The sequence below is a fragment of the Anomaloglossus baeobatrachus genome, chromosome 11 (genome assembly GCF_048569485.1).
Source record: "Anomaloglossus baeobatrachus isolate aAnoBae1 chromosome 11, aAnoBae1.hap1, whole genome shotgun sequence".
NCBI classification, from domain to species: domain Eukaryota; kingdom Metazoa; phylum Chordata; class Amphibia; order Anura; family Aromobatidae; genus Anomaloglossus; species Anomaloglossus baeobatrachus.
The window spans coordinates 141266525-141284287 of NC_134363.1; the positions used below are offsets into that span (position 1 = coordinate 141266525).

At 52.2% G+C, this 17763-nt stretch overlaps 1 protein-coding gene across 1 annotated transcript in view; it reads left to right on the top strand.

Moving 5' to 3' along the window:
- The window catches only part of VPS13D (vacuolar protein sorting 13 homolog D), a 497408-nt gene that overhangs the window by 107642 nt on the left and 372003 nt on the right, over window positions 1-17763 (top strand). Inside the window, 1 exon segment of the mRNA XM_075327411.1 lies at window positions 14373-14445. Within this exon segment, the coding sequence (XP_075183526.1) occupies window positions 14373-14445 (73 nt within the window).

A 17763-nucleotide genomic window follows, 5' to 3' on the forward strand; every position in this document is an offset into this window, starting at 1 on the left:
TATGGTCACCTTACCTTCCGTTCCATGAGCCGGCCTCCTGGAAGTTGCAGTTCGCTTGTACAGGATGTGTATCGGGTAACCATGCGACCGATGCCCCGGAGCTTCCGCTGACGGAGCCCTGACGTCAAAGGCAGGAGCCGCTTGCCTCTGATTGGTCAGCACGCTGCCTTTGAGTAGCGGCTGACAGAGGAAGTTCCTCCCTCGTCGTGATGCTTGCCGATACACACTCTGTAGCGGCGAACTACAAGAACACAAGAACCATGAGGACGGCGATGGAGCGGAAGGTAAGGTGAGCATAATATATGTACCTTCCGTTCCAACGCCGGCCTCATGGTTCTTGTAGTTCGTCGCTACAGGATGTGTATCGGTAAGCATCGTGACAAGGGAGGAACTTCTGCTGTCAGCCGCTACTCAAAGGCAGTGCGCTGACTAATCAGAGGCAAGCGGCTCCTGCCTTTGACGTCAGCGTGCCGGGAGTGGAAGGTGCGGCAGCGGTCGCAATGTTTACCAGATACACATCCTGTACGGGCGAACTGCAAGTTCCAGGAGGGCGGCGACTGAACGGAAGGTAAGATAAGGTGAGCATAGAGTGAGGTGAGCATAGTGTGTGTGTGTGTAATGACACAATAGGGGACCAGGATGGGACATTAAACAAGTTGTGGAACAAATTGTCTGCATTGCAATGATTTCCTATGGGAAATCTTGCTTTCTTTATCGTTCCTTTGGGAGACCCAGACCATGGGTGTTTAGCTTCTGCCTCCGGAGGACACACAAAGTACTACACTCAAAAGTGTAGCTCCTCCCTCTGAGCTTATACACCCCCTGGTGAGCCAGTCCCAGCCAGCCAGTTTATTGCTTTGTGTTCAGGAGGATACATCCACACATGCATTCTCATGTTTGTTTCTAGATTTTTGATTTTTTATTTGGAAAAAGATTGAAGAAATGGGGTCCACGTCTGGACTCCCGGCATATCCCTTCTCACCCCACTGTGTCGGCGGTTTTGTAATGTTGATTTCCAAGGCTGGAGCCTTACATGCCGTTTTCCTTCACCATCCCTTCTGGGCTCTGGCTTGAAGTGGGATCCACTGCGGTCTCCATGCCTGACAGGAGACCGGTCTCCGTCCACAGCCCCATGAGGATCCTGCTGGACCGGAGCACTCATCCCCAGGGACCTGGCCCTGCGTCTCAGCAGCTAAGTACTGAGACTTTCATATGTTGGGGTCCATGTTCTTTATTGTGTGGGGAGAGTGTGTTTGTGGTATTTGTTTGACATTTCCGGCGGGTTTTCTGGCTTTTCGCCGAGAACCGCGCCGATGGTGCCTGCGCGCCGGCCTCGCGGCTCAAATTTAGGCCCCGGCTTCACCGGAGGCCTAGTTTCTGTTTCCTGCCCTCGCATGTCACTCATGCAGAGGGACAGGCGCGGCCCCTCCCGGCGGCCGTCCTGCACATGGGAGGGACACTCCCCACTACTTGTGGGTGACTCCCTCCCCTGCAGGCCTCTATTGCCCTCCAGTTACCGCTCTCCTACAAGTCCCGCCCCCTCTCTTCGCTCCAGCGGCCATTTTTTTGGAAGGATTCATTCTGCGCTGGGCCATCCTGCACTCTGCATCCCTGTTGAGGTGCTGTGCATTGAGGGTCTGGGCTTCGGGATCTGGAGGGCACACAAACCGCTTCCTGCGGTCTGGTAAGCCACAGCCGGTCTATGGTTGTGGACCTCTGCATTACAGGGGTTCATTTACTTGTACAGCTACTTTTTTTCCAGTCCAGCAGCATGTCTCAACGAGGAGCAAAGCTCCAAAGCTTTATACTGTATGCACTGCATGCAAGCTCCGGCTGCCTGAACCGAGCATCTATCCACATTGTGAGGTCTGCTCGAACGTGGAGGTGCCACAGCCTGGAGTCTCACCCCCAGTTGGCTCTCAGGCTGCTTCTGCACCTGTGGCTGAACCCGCGGCCTGGGTAGAGTCCTTCTCTAGGTCTATATCCCAGTCTTTTGCTGAGTCCATGGGACTTCTGTCCAGGACTTTGATGAATATGCATCAGCCCCCTTCACAGGGTGCCTCTATTGTTCTTGATACGGGTCCTTTAGGATCCCTATCATCTGACCTCCGTCTACCGGAGCTCACAGAGGATTATTCATCAGGACACAGACTCCGTCCACCTAAGTGGTGCCGCAGGGTTTCCTCTCCCTCCTCATCCCGTGGCTCTGTCTCAGAGGACTCGCAGGATGAGGAGGATGACTTTACAGGGGGCTCAGAAACTAACTCCATGTGCCCCATTGATTTTTCCGAGGGTGACTCAGAACTTAGTGACTTGATTGCGTCCATTAATTCTGTACTGGATCTCAATCCGCCAGTATCAGAGGAGCAACCCTCTCTGGCAGGAAAGCACCAGTTTACCTCGCCTAAGAAAGTAAAGAGTGTGTTCTTTAACCACTCCAGTTTTCAGGCCGCTGTGACCAAACCCAGGGCCTGTCCTGACAAACGCTTCCCAAAGCGTGGTTCTGATGATCGTTTTCCCTTTCCACCTGAGGTGGTCAAGGAGTGGGCTCACTCCCCAAGGGTAGACCCTCCGGTGTCTAGGCTCTTAGCCCGGACCGTTGTCTCGGTGGCTGATGGCACTTCCCTTAAGGATGCCACTGACCGTCAGATTGACCTTTTGGCCAAATCCGTGTATGAAGCGGCGGGGGCCGCGTTTTTCCCTGCTTTTGCAGCAGTGTGGGCCCTCAAAACCATTTCTGCTTCTCTAGAGGAGATACATTCTCTCACCAGGGAACCTATGCCCGAGATGGTTTCTTTAACCTCTCAAGCTTCATTTTCTGCTTATGCCATGTCTGCCATGCTAGAGGCTGCTCACCGTACTGCGGTGGCTTCGGCTAATTCCCTCGTTATCCGCAGGATATTGTCGCTCGAGAGTGGAAGGCAGATGCTTCTTCACAGAAGTACCTTGCTGGGCTCCCTTTTGCTGGTTCCCGGGTGTTCGGTGAACATCTCGATGAAATTATTAAAGAGGCTACTGGCGGGAAGAGTACTTCCATGCCACAAGCCAAGACCAGGAAACCTACCCAGGGTAGGATTCAGCCGAGGTTTCGTTCCTTTCGTTCCTCCAACTGGTTGTCCTCTAAGCCCTCCGCCTCATCCGCTAACTCAGCTAAGGACCGGAAATCCAACTGGCGCTCAAAAGCGCGTCCACAGAAGACCGCAGGAGGTTCTGCCACTAAGGCAGACTCCTCGTGACTCTCTGCCCGTTCCAGCAACGTCCTTAGTCGGTGGCAGGCTCTCCCACTTTGGCGACGTTTGGTTTCAACAAGTCTCCGATCAGTGGGTGAGAGATATCATTTCTCACGGCTACAGGATAGAATTCTCTTCCAGCCCGCCAAACAGATTTTTTCTCTCAACTCCCCCCTGCTCCAAGGCCGCCGCCTTCTCACAGGCCGTGGCAGCCTTGCAGGCCGACGGAGTAATTGTACCAGTTCCCGTCCGGGAACGGTTCAGAGGTTTTTACTCAAACCTTCCTAGTTCCCAAAAAGGATGGTACCTTCCGGCCCATCCTGGATCTCAAGCTTCTCAACAAGCATGTTCGGGTGCGGCTCTTTCGCATGGAGTCTCTGCGATCAGTCATTGCCTCAATGACCCAAGGAGATTTCCTGGCGTCCATCGACATCAGAGATGCCTATCTGCATGTGCCAATTGCAGTTTCTCTCCAGCGTTGGCTACGCTTTGCAATAGGAGAACATCATTTCCAATTCGTGGCTCTCCCCTTCGGGTTAGCCACAGCGCCTCGGGTATTCACCAAGGTCATGGCAGCAGTGATCGCGGTTCTGCACCTTCGGGGGTTGGCAGTGCTCCCTTACCTGGACGACCTTCTAATCAAGGCTCCATCCAGCGCAGACTGTCAGCGGAGTGTCTCGCTCACTCTCGCCACTCTAGCCCAATTCGGGTGGCTTGTCAATGTTCCCAAATCTACTCTGACTCCAACCCAGAGTCTCACGTACCTAGGGATGCAGTTCGAGACTCTGCCGGCACTGGTGAAGTTGCCCTTAGACAAACAGCTGTCACTTCAGTTGGCGGTGCGCTCTTTCCTGAGGCACCACCGTTATACCCTCAGGCGTCTGATGCAGGTGCTGGGTCAAATGGTGGCGTCCATGGAGGCGGTTCCCTTTGCCCAGTTCCATCTGCGCCCCCTGCAGCTGGACATTCTCCGCTGTTAGGACAAGCGGCCTTCCTTCTTACACAATTCAGTGGCTCTGTCGCCACGGACCAGGAGCTCTCTTCAGTGGTGGCTTGGGCCCCTCTCCCTGTCCCAGGGGCGCTCCTTCCTGGCCCCGTCCTGGGTGATTCTCACCACGGATGCCAGTTTATCCGGTTGGGGAGCGGTATATCTCCACCACAAAGCGCAGGGCACTTGGACTCCGTCCAAGTCAGCCCTTTCAATCAATGTGCTGGAAACCAGAGCCGTGCTTCTAGCTCTTCTAGCATTTCACCACCCGTTGGCGGGCAGGCACATTCGAGTCCAGTCAGACAAGGACATGCTGCCGGCTGGCAATGATGGAGGTACAACGCATTCTTCAGCGGGCGGAGGACTCCGGGTCCGCCATATCCGCAGTCCACATTCCAGGCGTGGACAACTGGGAGGCAGATTATCTCAGCCGTCAAATCGTGGACGGTGGCGAGTGGGCCCTGCACCCGGCAGTATTTCAGTCGATCTGCCGCAAATGGGGCACTCCGGACGTGGACCTAATGGCATCCCGTCACAACAACAAAGTTCCTGTTTACGTGGCTCGCTCCCACGATCCTCAGGCCTTCGCCGCGGACGCTCTGGTTCAGGACTGGTCCCAGTTTCGTCTGTCCTACGTGTTTCTCCCTCTAGCTCTCTTGCCCAGAGTCCTGCGCAAGATCAGAATGGAGGGTCGTCGAGTCATCCTCATTGCACCCAGGCGAGCTTGGTATCCGGACCTGCTCCATCTGTCCGTAGAGATGCCGTGGCATCTCCCGGACCGTCCAGACCTTCTCTCGCAAGGTCCGTTTTTCCGCCCGAATTCTGCGGCCCTCAAATTGACGGCGTGGCTTTTGAGTCCTGGATTTTGACGGCTTCTGGTATTCCCCCTGAAGTCATCTCCACTATGACTCGGGCCCGTAAGTCTTCCTCCGCTAAGATCTATCACAGGACTTGGAACATTTTTTCTGTCCTGGTGTCGTTCTACTGGCCATCCTCCGTGGCCATTCTCCTTGCCGACCCTTCTGTCTTTTCTACAGTCCGGTCTGCAGCTAGGACTGTCCCTCAACTCTCTCAAGGGACAAGTTTCGGCTCTGTCAGTTCTGTTCCAGCGGCGTCTTGCTCGGCTGGCTCAGGTCCGCACCTTCATGCAGGGCGCGTCTCACATCATTCCGCCTTACCGGCGGCTCTTGGACCCCTGGGACCTTAACTTGGTTCTCACGGTCTTGCAGAAACCCCCCTTTGAGCCTCTTAGGGAGGTTTCTTTGTATCGTCTTTCACAGAAAGTGGCCTTTCTGGTTGCCATAACTTCTCTCAGGAGAGTCTCTGATTTGGCTGCGCTCTCCTCGGAGTCACCTTTTTAGTCTTTCATCAAGACAAGGTGGTTCTCCGTCCGACTCCGGACTTTCTTCCTAAGGTGGTCTCTCCCTTCCACCTTAACCAGGACATTTCCTTACCTTCCTTCTGTCCGGCCCCTGTTCATCGCTTTGAAAAAGCGCTGCATACTCTAGGTCTGGTGCGTGCTCTCCGGATTTATGTGTCTCGCACCGCTGCGCTTGGGCGGCGCACCTCTCTTTTTGTGCTAACCACAGGGCGGCGCAAGGGCCTCCCTGCTTCTAAGCCGACCTTGGCCCGTTGGATTAGATCGACCATTTCGGACACCTACCAGAGTACTCAGGTGCCTCCCCCGCCGGGGATCAAAGCACACTCGACCAGAGCTGTCGGTGCCTCTTGGGCTTTTAGGCACCAGGCTACGGCTCAACAAGTCTGTCAGGCTGCCACTTGGACTAGCCTGCATACCTTCTCGAAGCACTACCAAGTGCATGCTCATGCTTCGGCAGATGCGAGCTTGGGCAGACGCATCCTTCAGGCGGCTGTCGCCCACTTGTGAAGTTAGGTTCTGCCTACTTCTTAGTTTTTCTATTTATTTCCCACCCATGGACTGCTTTGGAACATCCCATGGTCTGGGTCTCCCAAAGGAACGATAAAGAAAAAGAGAATTTTGTTTACTTACCGTAAATTCTTTTTCTTATAGTTCCGTATTGGGAGATCCAGCTCCCTCCCTGTTGTCTGTTGGCAATTTCTTGTTCCGTGTGTTTATCACCGGCTGTTGTCGTGGACAGAGTCTCCGGTTATTCCGGTTCTTGCTCTGTTCTACTTGTGGGTGGCTATTCTCCTTCAGCTTTTGCACTAAACTGGCTGGGACTGGCTCACCAGGGGGTGTATAAGCTCAGAGGGAGGAGCTACACTTTTAAGTGTAGTACTTTGTGTGTCCTCCGGAGCCAGAAGCTAAACACCCATGGTCTGGGTCTCCCAATACGGAACTATAAGAAAAAGAATTTACGGTAAGTAACAAAATTCTCTTTTTGCTAAACGAGTAACTTGGTTAACAAGCACAGTCCCAGAACGGATTGTTCTCGTTAACCAAGGTTCCACTGTTAATGCAAAAAATATTGTCCTAAATTTGGTACTAACATGAAGTCCAATATGTAACGAAAAAACAATCTCAGTCACTGGGAACCGTTAAAGCGTTCCAGAGTTATAACCTCATAAAGTGACACTGGTCAGAATTGCAAAATTTGGTCTGGTTATTAAGGTGAAAATTAGCTCCATCACTAAGGGGTTAAATTTGTTATTTTTTTCTTCATTGAATGTGTGTGTGTGTGTGTGCGTGCGTGTGTGTGTGTGTATGTATATGTGTGTGTGTATGTATATGTGTGTGTGTATGTATATGTGTGTGTGTATGTATATGTGTGTGTGTATATATATATATATATATATATATATATATATATATATATATATATATATATATATATATATATATATATATATATATATATATATATATATATATATATATATATATATATATATATATATATATGTATATGTTTTATATCACCATTTGTATTAAAAACAAAATCCATAATCTTGCCATTTTTTAGATTGACAACTCTGGCTTTTTATTAGACTTTAAAGAGTTAAGGGTGCTTTACACGCTGCGACATTGCTAGTGATCTCGTTAGCGATGTGACATGCCAGATCGCAGATGTGATCTCCCGAGATCGGACATAGGTCGTTTTTATAGCGCCGGTCACATGTGCGATCTCGGCAGATCGCATCTGCGATCTGGCGTGTCACATCGCTAACGAGATCGCTAGCGATGTCGCAACATGTAAAGCACCCTTTAGTCCATTTCTAGGACAACCCCTTCTGATTCCACGTGTTTCATCCAGGTAAAATAATAAAGCCTATACTCACCTCCCGTATCAGCGCCCTTCCAGCGGTGTCCGAAATTTCAGTGCCGTGGCTCACGTGCGGTTCTAAAGTCATGCAAGCCCAGCGTCCAATCAGTGCTGACTTTCTTCTCCCCACCTTCGGACCAAACGAGTTAATCAACAGGAAGTGAGCTCTAAAGCTGCACTCACTTCCTGTTGATTTCTCGTTTGGTCCAAAGGAGGGAGAAGGAAGCCGGCACTGATTGGACACTGGGCTTGCATGAAGTTACAACCGCACGTGAGCCGCGGCACTACTGGAACGGCGCTGGCACGGCAGATGATGCTTTATTATTTTACCTGAGGGAAACATGGAATCAGAAGAGGTTGTCTTAGTAGTGGACAACCCCTTTAACTTACTGTCCTTTCAGGAAGAGTTTTCAGCAGGCTCATTATCATCAGAGCCAAGATTAAAATGATAGGTGACACCTCTATACACAGCTATAACACAGGATCCACCAATCACAATACGGGATGTCACAGCCGACCCTACTCCCCCTCCCTTCACAATGACCTTTGCACACGCTCATTAGATGCTTCAATTCAAAAGTTAGGGTCAAAGTTTATTGCGGCAAATGTACATGTGACCAGTGGCCAGTGTGAAGCTTGCAAGATTTCTAATTTTACTTTAATGCTGATCGTGACATGAAAAATTTAAAAAATAAATATATTGACCAGAAAAAATTGCAAATTTTTAACATATAATTTTTGCTCAGTTCAGTCATTTTGGTTACAGCCCTCCGCTGACGCTAGGGAGGAGGTCCTGTATTGAGGTTTTGAGCAAATTCTGATAATGTAATAGATTTTGGGACTTTAGAGCTTGTCTTAATTGCACAACAACTTTCTACCTGTGGTTGTCATAATGTAGCCGTTATGTGATATATGGCTGTAATCGTAACGCTGTGACGGAGGTGATTTCTTTATCGTTCCTATGAGAGACCCAGACATTGGGTGTATAGCTTCTGCCTCCGGAGGACACACAAAGTACTACACTCAAAAGTGTAGCTCCTCCCTCTGAGCTTATACACCCCCTGGAGAACCAGATCTAACCAGTTTATCGCTTTGTGTTCAGGAGGTCATACATCCACACATGCATTCTCATCTGATTTTTCATTTTTGGAAAGAGTTTGAAGAAAAGCGGGTCCAAGCCTGGACCCCCGGCATGTCCCTTCTCACCCCACTGTGTCGGCGGTGCTGTTAAGGTTGATTCCCAGGCTGGAGCCTTACATGCCGCGCTCCTTCACCATCCCTCCGGGGCTCTGGCTTGAAGTGGGAGCCAGCACGGTTCTCCATGCTTGGTATGAGACCGGTCTCCATCCGCAGCCCTTCAGGACCCTGCTGGATCGGAGCACTCATCCCTCAGGGACTTGGAACCCTGCGTCTCAGCAAGCTAAGTACCTGAGACGGTTATATATTGGGGGTCCCTGCACTTTATTGTTGTGGGAGAGTGTGCTGAGTGATTTTTCTGACATTTCCGACGGGTTCTCTGGCTGTCGCCTGAGAACCGCGCCGATGGTGCCTGCGCATTGGCCGCACCCCTCAAATTTAGGCCCCGGCTTCGCCGGAGGCCTACTTTCGGTTTCACTGCCCTCGCATGTCATTCATGCAGAGGGACAGCGCGGCTCCGCCCAGCGGCCGTTCTACAAAGGGGAGAGACTCTCCTCACTGAGTACATGTCTCCTCCCCTGTGAATCTCTTTGGCCCTCCAGATCCCGCTCTCAGAGTGAGTCCCGCCCCCTCTCCACTCCGGTGGCCATTTTCTCAGCGTTTTTTCCTGCGATCACCACTGGTCTGCAGCGCCCCTGCTGAGCTGCTTGGGAGTCCGGGCTTCGGGATCTGGAGGGCACACAAACCGCTCCAGCGGTCTGGTAAGCCACAACCTCTGGTTGTGGACCTTCTGTATATACTCTCTGGGGGTCATTCTGGCAGAGCCCTCACTCCAGCAGCATGTCACACACGAGGAGCAAGGCTCCAAAGCTGTTTTCAGTATGCACTGCATGTAGGCTCCTACTGCCGGACCCGAGCACCTATCCACATTGTGATGCCTGCTCTAACCTGACGTTGCCTCAGCCTGAAATCGCACCCCCAGGGGTCCCTCAGGCTGCTCCGGCTCCTGTGGCTGAACCCCCGGCTTGGGTAGAATCCTTAACCAGGTCTATCTCCCAGTCTTTTGCTGACTCCATGGGACAGCTGTCCAGGACTTTGCTGAGCATGCATCAGCCCCCTTCACAGGGTGCCTCTGCTGCTAGGTCTCTCTCAGGACCGGAGCTCACAGAGGATTCATCATCTGGTCCCAGGCCCCGTCCTTCTAAAAAGAGACGCAGGGCTCCCTCTCCTTCGTCCCGCGGCTCGGTTTCAGAAGCTGACTCGCAGGATGAGGAGGATGCCTTTACTGGGGGCTCGGAGACTGCCTCCATGTGCCCCATTGGTCTGTCCGAAAGTGACTCAGATGTTAGTGATTTGATTGCGTCCATTAATTCTGTACTGGATCTCAATCCGCCAGTATCAGAGGAGCAACCCTCTCTGGCAGAAAAGCACCAGTTTATCTCGCCTAAGAGAGTAAAGAGTGTGTTCTTTAACCACTCCAGTTTTCAGGCCGCTGTGACCAAGCCCAGGGCCTGCCCTGACAAACTCTTCCCTAAGCGTGGTTCTGATGACCGTTTTCCCTTTCCACCTGAGGTGGTCAAGGAGTGGGCTCATTCACCAAAGGTAGACCCCCTGGTGTCTAGACTCTCAGCCCAGACCGTTGTATCAGTGGCTGATGGCACCTCGCTTAAGGATTCCACTGACCGCCAGGTTGACCTTCTGGCCAAATCCATATATGAGGCGGCAGGGGCCTCGTTCGCCCCGACTTTTGCAGCAGTGTGGGCTCTCAAAGCCATCTCTGCTTCTCTGGAGGAGATGCATTCCCTCACTAAGGAATCTATGCCTGAGATGGTTGCCTTAACTTCCCAAGCTTCGGCTTTTTCATCCTATGCCATGTCTGCTATGCTGGAGGCTTCTCACCGCACTGCGGTGGCTTCGGCTAATTCCCTCGCTATCCGCAGGATCTTGTGGCTTCGAGAGTGGAAGGCAGATGCTTCTTCTAAGAAGTACCTTGCGGGGCTCCCTTTTGCTGGGTCCCGGCTGTTCGGAGAACAGCTGGATGAAATTGTTAAGGAAGCTACTGGCGGGAAGAGTACTTCCATGCCACAAACCAAAACCAAGAAACCTGTCCAGGGTAGGAATCAGTCGAGGTTTCGTTCCTTTCGTTCCTCCAACTGGTCGTCCTCTAAGCCCTCGGCCTCGTCCACTAACACTGCCAAGGACCAAAAATCCAGCTGGCGCACAAAAGCGCGTCCACAGAAGACCGCAGGTGCTGCTGCCACTAAGGCAGCCTCCTCTTGACTGTCTGTCCGCGCCAGCAACGTCTTTAGTCGGTGGCAGGCTCTCCCACTTTGGCGACGTGTGGTTTCAACACGTCTCCGATCAGTGGGTGCGGGATATCGTCTCCCACGGCTACAGGATAGAATTCTCTTCCAGCCCGCCAAACAGATTTTTTCTCTCAACTCTCCCCTGCTCCAAGGCCCCCGCCTTCTCTCAGGCCGTGGCATCCTTGCAGGCCAACGGAGTAATTGTACCGGTTCCCGCCCGAGAACGGTTCAGAGGTTTCTACTCAAATCTCTTCCTAGTCCCCAAAAAGGACGGTTCCTTCCGGCCCATCCTGGATCTCAAGCTTCTCAACAAGCATGTTCAGGTGCGGCATTTTCTCTTGGAGTCTCTGCGGTCAGTCATTGCCTCAATGACCCAAGGGGATTTCCTGGCATCCATCGACATCAGAGATGCCTATCTGCATGTGCCAATTGCAGTTTCACACCAGCGTTGGCTACGTTTTGCAATCGGAGAGGAACATTTCCAATTCGTGGCTCTCCCCTTCGGGTTAGCCACGGCCCCTTGAGTATTCACCAAGGTCATGGCAGCAGTGGTTGCGGTTTTGCACCTACAGGGGTTGGTAGTGATTCCTTACCTGGACGACCTTCTAATCAAGGCTTCATCCAGCGCAGACTGTCAGCGGAGTGTCTCGCTCACTCTTGCCACTCTAGCCCAATTCGGGTGGATTCTCAATCTTCCCAAATCCTCTCTGACTCCGACCCAGAGTCTCACGTACCTAGGGATGCAGTTCGAGACTGGCACTTGTGAAGTTGCCCTTAGTCAAACAGCAGTCCCTCCAACTGGCGGTCCGCGCTCTGCTGAGGCCCCGCCGTTATTCCATCAGGCACCTGATGCAGGTGCTGGGTCAGATGGTGGCGTCAATAGAGGCTGTTCCCTTTGCCCAGTTTCATCTGCGGTCACTGCAGCTGGACATTCTCCGCTGTTGGGACAAGCGGCCTTCCTCCTTGCACAGGTTAGTGGCTCTGTCGCCACAGACCAGGAGCTCTCTTCAGTGGTGGCTTCGGCCCCTCTCTCTCTCTCAGGGGCGCTCCTTCCTGACCCCGTCCTGGGTGATTCTCACCACGGATGCCAGTCTGTCCGGCTGGGGAGCGGTATGTCTCCACCACCGAGCGCAGGGCACTTGGACTCCGTCCGAGTCAGCCCTCTCGATCAATGTGCTGGAAACCAGAGCTGTGCTTCTAGCTCTCCTAGCCTTTCACCACCTGTTGGCGGGCAAGCACATCCGAGTCCAGTCAGACAACGCGACAGCAGTTGCCTACATCAATCACCAAGGCGGGACACGCAGCCGCCTGGCAATGTTGGAGGTACAACGCATCCTTCAATGGACGGAGGACTCCAAGTCCACCATTTCCGCAGTCCACATCCCAGGCGTGGAAAACTGGGAAGCAGATTATCTCAGCCGTCAAACCGTGGACAGTGGCGAGTGGTCCCTGCATCCGGCAGTGTTTCAGTCAATCTGCCGCAAATGGGGCACTCCGGACGTGGACCTAATGGCATCCCGTCACAACAACAAGGTTCCGGTTTACGTGGCTCGCTCCCACGATCCTCAGGCCTTCGCCGCGGATGCTCTGGTTCAAGACTGGTCCCAGTTTAGTCTGTCCTACGTGTTTCCCCCTCTAGCTCTCTTGCCCAGAGTTCTGCGCAAGATCAGAATGGAGGGCCGTCGAGTCATTCTCATTGCTCCGGACTGGCCCAGGCGAGCTTGGTACCCAGACCTGCTCCATCTGTCCGTAGAGGTGCCGTGGCATCTTCCGGACCGTCCAGACCTTCTCTCACAAGGTCCGTTTTTCCGCCAGAATTCTGCGGCTCTCAGATTGACGGCGTGGCTCTTGAGTCCTGGATCTTGACGGCTTCTGGTATCCCTCCTGAAGTCATCTCCACTATGACTCGGGCCCGTAAGTCTTCCTCTGCCAAGATCTATCACAGGACTTGGAAGATTTTCCTGTCCTGGTGTCGCTTTTCCGGCCATTCTCCTTGGCCTTTTTTCCTTGCCGACCCTTCTGTCTTTTCTACAGTCCGGTCTGCAGCTGGGTTTGTCCCTCAACTCTCTCAAGGGACAAGTTTCGGCTCTGTCAGTGCTGTTCCAGCGGCGGATCGCCCGGCTGGCTCAGGTCCGCACCTTCATGCAAGGTGCGTCTCACATCATTCCGCCTTACCGGCGGCCCTTGGATCCCTGGGACCTCAATTTGGTTCTCACGGCTTTGCAGAAACCCCCCTTTGAACCTCTCAGGGAGGTTTCTTTGTTTCGTCTTTCACAGAAAGTGGTCTTTCTAGTAGCCATAACTTCCCTCAGGAGAGTCTCTGATTTAGCTGCGCTCTCTTCGGAGTCACCTTTTTTGGTTTTTCATCAAGACAACGTGGTTCTCCATCCGACTCCGGACTTTCTCCCTAAGGTGGTTTCTCCTTTCCACCTTAACCAGGACATTACCCTTCCTTCCTTTTGTCCGGCTCCTGTTCATCGCTTTGAAAAAGCGTTGCATACTCTGGATCTGGTGCGGGCGCTCCGGATCTATGTGTCTTGCACCGCTGCTATTAGGCGGACGCACCTCTCTTTTTGTGCTAACCACAGGTCGGCGTAAGGGCCTCTCTGCTTCTAAGCCGACCTTAGCCCGTTGGATCAGGTCCACCATTTCGGAGGCCTACCTGTGTTCTCAGGTGCCTCCCCCGCAGGGGATCAAGGCACACTCGACTAGAGCTGTCGTTGCCTCTTGGGCTTTAAGGCACCAGGCTACGGCTCAGCAAGTCTGTCAGGCTGCCACTTGGACTAGCCTGCATACCTTTTCAAAGCACTACCAAGTGCATGCTCATGCTTCGGCAGATGCGAGCTTGGGAAGACGCATCCTTCAGGCGGCTGTCGCCCACTTGTGAAGTTAGGCTCCGCCTACTTCTCAGTTTTTCTGTTTATTTCCACCCATGGACTGCTTTGAGACGTCCCAATGTCTGGGTCTCCCATAGAAACGATAAAGAAAAAGAGAATTTTGTTTACTTACCGTAAATTCTTTTTCTTATAGTTCCGTATTGGGAGACCCAGCTCCCTCCCTTTTGCCTGTTGGCAGTTTCTTGTTCCGCGTGTTATCACCGGCTGTTGTCGTAGACAGAGACTCCGGTTGCTCCGGTTCTTGCTCTGTTTTTACTTGTGGGTGGCTATTCTCCTTCAGCTTTTGCACTAAACTGGTTAGATCTGGTTCTCCAGGGGGTGTATAAGCTCAGAGGGAGGAGCTACACTTTTGAGTGTTAGTACTTTGTGTGTCCTCCGGAGGCAGAAGCTAAACACCCATGGTCTGGGTCTCCCAATACGGAACTATAAGAAAAAGAATTTACGGTAAGTAAACAAAATTCTCTTTATTGTGAGCATCTCCATTATAGAGAAATATCTTTATTACCATCACACAAGTGTTGTTTTTTCATCTGTATTTTATATTCATTTGATTACACTTTCTATTTTAGCAAAAGGAGGTGGCGTGGTCCCAGCAGCCCGGCGTGTTCATAGGACCCGCAGGCTTACTAAGCCCCAGCAATTGTAAGTTTCATGTTTTGTCCTTGGAGGCTGTCTGTTGTCTAAATTTTTTAAAAGGGGATTTCTTTTATTTAAGCAATTGAGAGGATAAAAAAACGTGTTAGCGACCGCTCAGGTACACAGTATCTATATGTGTGCGTGTATTTATATTATATACTGTGTATGTATGTGTGTATTACCGTATTTTTCGGATTATAAGACTCACTTTTCCTCCCAAAACTTTGGGAGGAAAATGAGGGGTTCGTCTTAAAATCCGAATGTACCTTACCGGGGGTGTTGTGCAGAGGGGTCAAAGGTGGCATGGAGATGCTCCGAGTAATACACTGTGCTGCTGGTGGTGCCGGTCTGTGCGACGCTGTTCTGTGCATTGGGTAGCGCCGCTCTGTTCTGTTTGGGGCCGCTCCGTCCTGCTCGGTGAACGGCTGCTCCGTCCTGCTCGGTGAACGGCGGCTCCGTCCTGCTCGGTGAACGGCGGCTCCGTCCTGCTCGGTGAACGGCTGCTCCGTCCTGCTCGGTGAACGGCTGCTCCGTCCTGCTCGGTGAACGGCTGCTCCGTCCTGCTCGGTGAACGGCTGCTCCGTCCTGCTCGGTGAACGGCTGCTCCGTCCTGCTCGGTGAACGGCTGCTCCGTCCTGCTCGGTGAACGGCTGCTCCGTCCTGCTCGGTGAACGGCTGCTCCGTCCTGCTCGGTGAACGGCTGCTCCGTCCTGCTCGGTGAACGGCTGCTCCGTCCTGCTCGGTGAACGGCTGCTCCGTCCTGCTCGGTGAACGGCTGCTCCGTCCTGCTCGGTGAACGGCTGCTCCGTCCTGCTCGGTGAACGGCTGCTCCGTCCTGCTCGGTGAACGGCTGCTCCGTCCTGCTCGGTGAACGGCTGCTCGGTGAACGGCTGCTCGGTGAACGGCTGCTCGGTGAACGGCTGCTCGGTGAACGGCTGCTCGGTGAACGGCTGCTCGGTGAACGGCTGCTCTGTTCTGCTCGGCTGCTCGGTGAACGGCTGCTCTGTTCTGCTCGGCTGCTCGGACCTTTTTTTTCCCTTCCAAATTTGGGGTGCGTCTTTATAATCCGGTGCATCTTCTAAAACTTAGAATACGGTATATATTTATTTTAATATTGCACATGCAATATTAATATATATTAATACACACACACACACACACACACACACACATATATACACACACACACAGTATATAATATAAATAAACACACACGCAGTATATAATATAAATAAACACACATGCAGTATATAATATTATTTGGTCTTGCCATGAGAAAGGTTCATATGAACCGAAACGTTGCCCCTGTGCTATTAAAGTCCTGTTTTTCACTGCAAATAGACTGGAAGTGCTGACTTTTTTCTTTTGTCTATGGGAAAGTCTTGGGTATTACATTGGCCTAGCACTCACTTTTTTCATTATAGTAGTGGTGCTGTTCTAATGTTTTATTTTTTTTTTGTATAAATATACTTTTTTATTTATTATTATTATTATTATTATTATTATTATTATTATTATTAATTTATTTTTGTATGTATTTTTTTAAGAATCATATGTCATTTACTACGACTTGTAAGAGCTGAACCCTCCCCCCCACATTTTATGATTGCATGTCTTCCAATCCAAATAACTGTACTTCCTAAACGGTAGAAAAATAACAAACTGGCCCCATGAAAACCACAATTACACTTTTTGGCTTTCATAGGGATGAAGGAACCTCATGTTTGACTAAAGGCCGCTTTACATGCTACGACATCGCTAGCAATTGCTAGTGATGTCGAGCGCTAAAGCACCCGCCCCATCATACATGCGATATCGTGTGATCGCTGCCGTAGCGAACATTATCGCTACGGCAGCGTCACACGCACATACCTGCTCGGCGACGTCGCTGTAACCGGTGAACTGCTTCCTTTCTAAGGGGGCGGTTCATTCAGCGTCACAGCGACGTCACAGCAGCGTCACTGAACCGCCGCCCAATAGAAGCGGAGGGGCGGAGATGAGCGGGACGTAACATCCCACCCACCTCCTTCCTGCGCATAGCGGCCGGGAGGCAGGTAAGGAGAGGTTCCTCGTTCTTGCGGTGTCACACGTACCGATATGTGCTGCCGCAGGAACGAGGAACAACTTCGTTACTGCTGCAGTAATGATTTCTTTATCGTTCCTATGGGAGACCCAGACCATGGGTGTTTAGCTTCTGCCTCCGGAGGACACACAAAGTACTACACTTAAAAGTGTAGCTCCTCCCTCTGAGCTTATACACCCCCTGGAGAACCAGATCTAGCCAGTTTATCGCTTTGTGTTCAGGAGGCATACATCCACACATGCATTCTCATCTGATTTGTTTGATTTTTGGAAAGAGTTTGAAGAAAAGCGGGTCCACGTCTGGACTCCCGGCATGTCCCTTCTCACCCTTCTGTGTCGGTGGTGTTGTTAAGGTTGATTTCCAAGGCTGGAGCCTTACATACCGCGCTCCTTCACCATCCCTCCTGGGCTCTGGCCTTGAAGTGGGAGCCAGCACGGTCTCCATGCCTGGCAGGAGTTCGGTCTCCATCCACAGCCCCTTGAGGATCCTGTTGGACCGGAGCACTCATCCCCAGGGACCTGGCCCTGCGTCTCAGCAGCTAAGTACCTGAGACGTTTATGTGTTGGGGGTCCCGGTTCTTTATTGTATGGGGAGAGTATGCTGTATATGATTATTTTGCCTTTTCCGGCGGGTTCTCTAGCTTTTGCCTGAGAACCGCGCCGATGGTGCCTGCTTGTCAGCCTCGCCGCTTAAATTTAGGCCCCGGCTTCGCCGGAGGCCTAGTTTCGTTTTCCTGCCCTCGCATGTCACTCATGCAGAGGGACAGGCTCGGCTCCTCCCGGCGGCCGTTCTACACAGAGGAGGGACACTCCCCACTACTGGGGCGTCCCTCCTCCCCTGCAGGTCTCTATAGCCCTCCAGTTCCCGCACTCCTATAGCAACGCCCTCTAGTCCCGCCCCCTCTCCTCGCTCCGGCGGCCATTTTTCGCGCAGAGTTCACTCTGCTCTGGGACATTCTGCTTTCTGCATCTCTCCTGAGGTGCTGTGCACTGGGGGACCGGGCTTTGGGATCTGGAGGGCACACAACACCGCGCCCAGCGGTCTGGTAAGCCACAGCCGGTCTCCGGTTGTGGACCTCTGTATATTCTCCCTGGGGTTCATTCTCTGCAAAGCCCCCACTCCAGCAGCATGTCTCACACAAGGAGCAAGGCTCCAAAGCTTTATTCAGTATGCACTGCATGTAAGCTCCTGCTGCCTGAGCCGAGCACCTTCTCCACACTGTGATGGTTGCTCTAACTTGG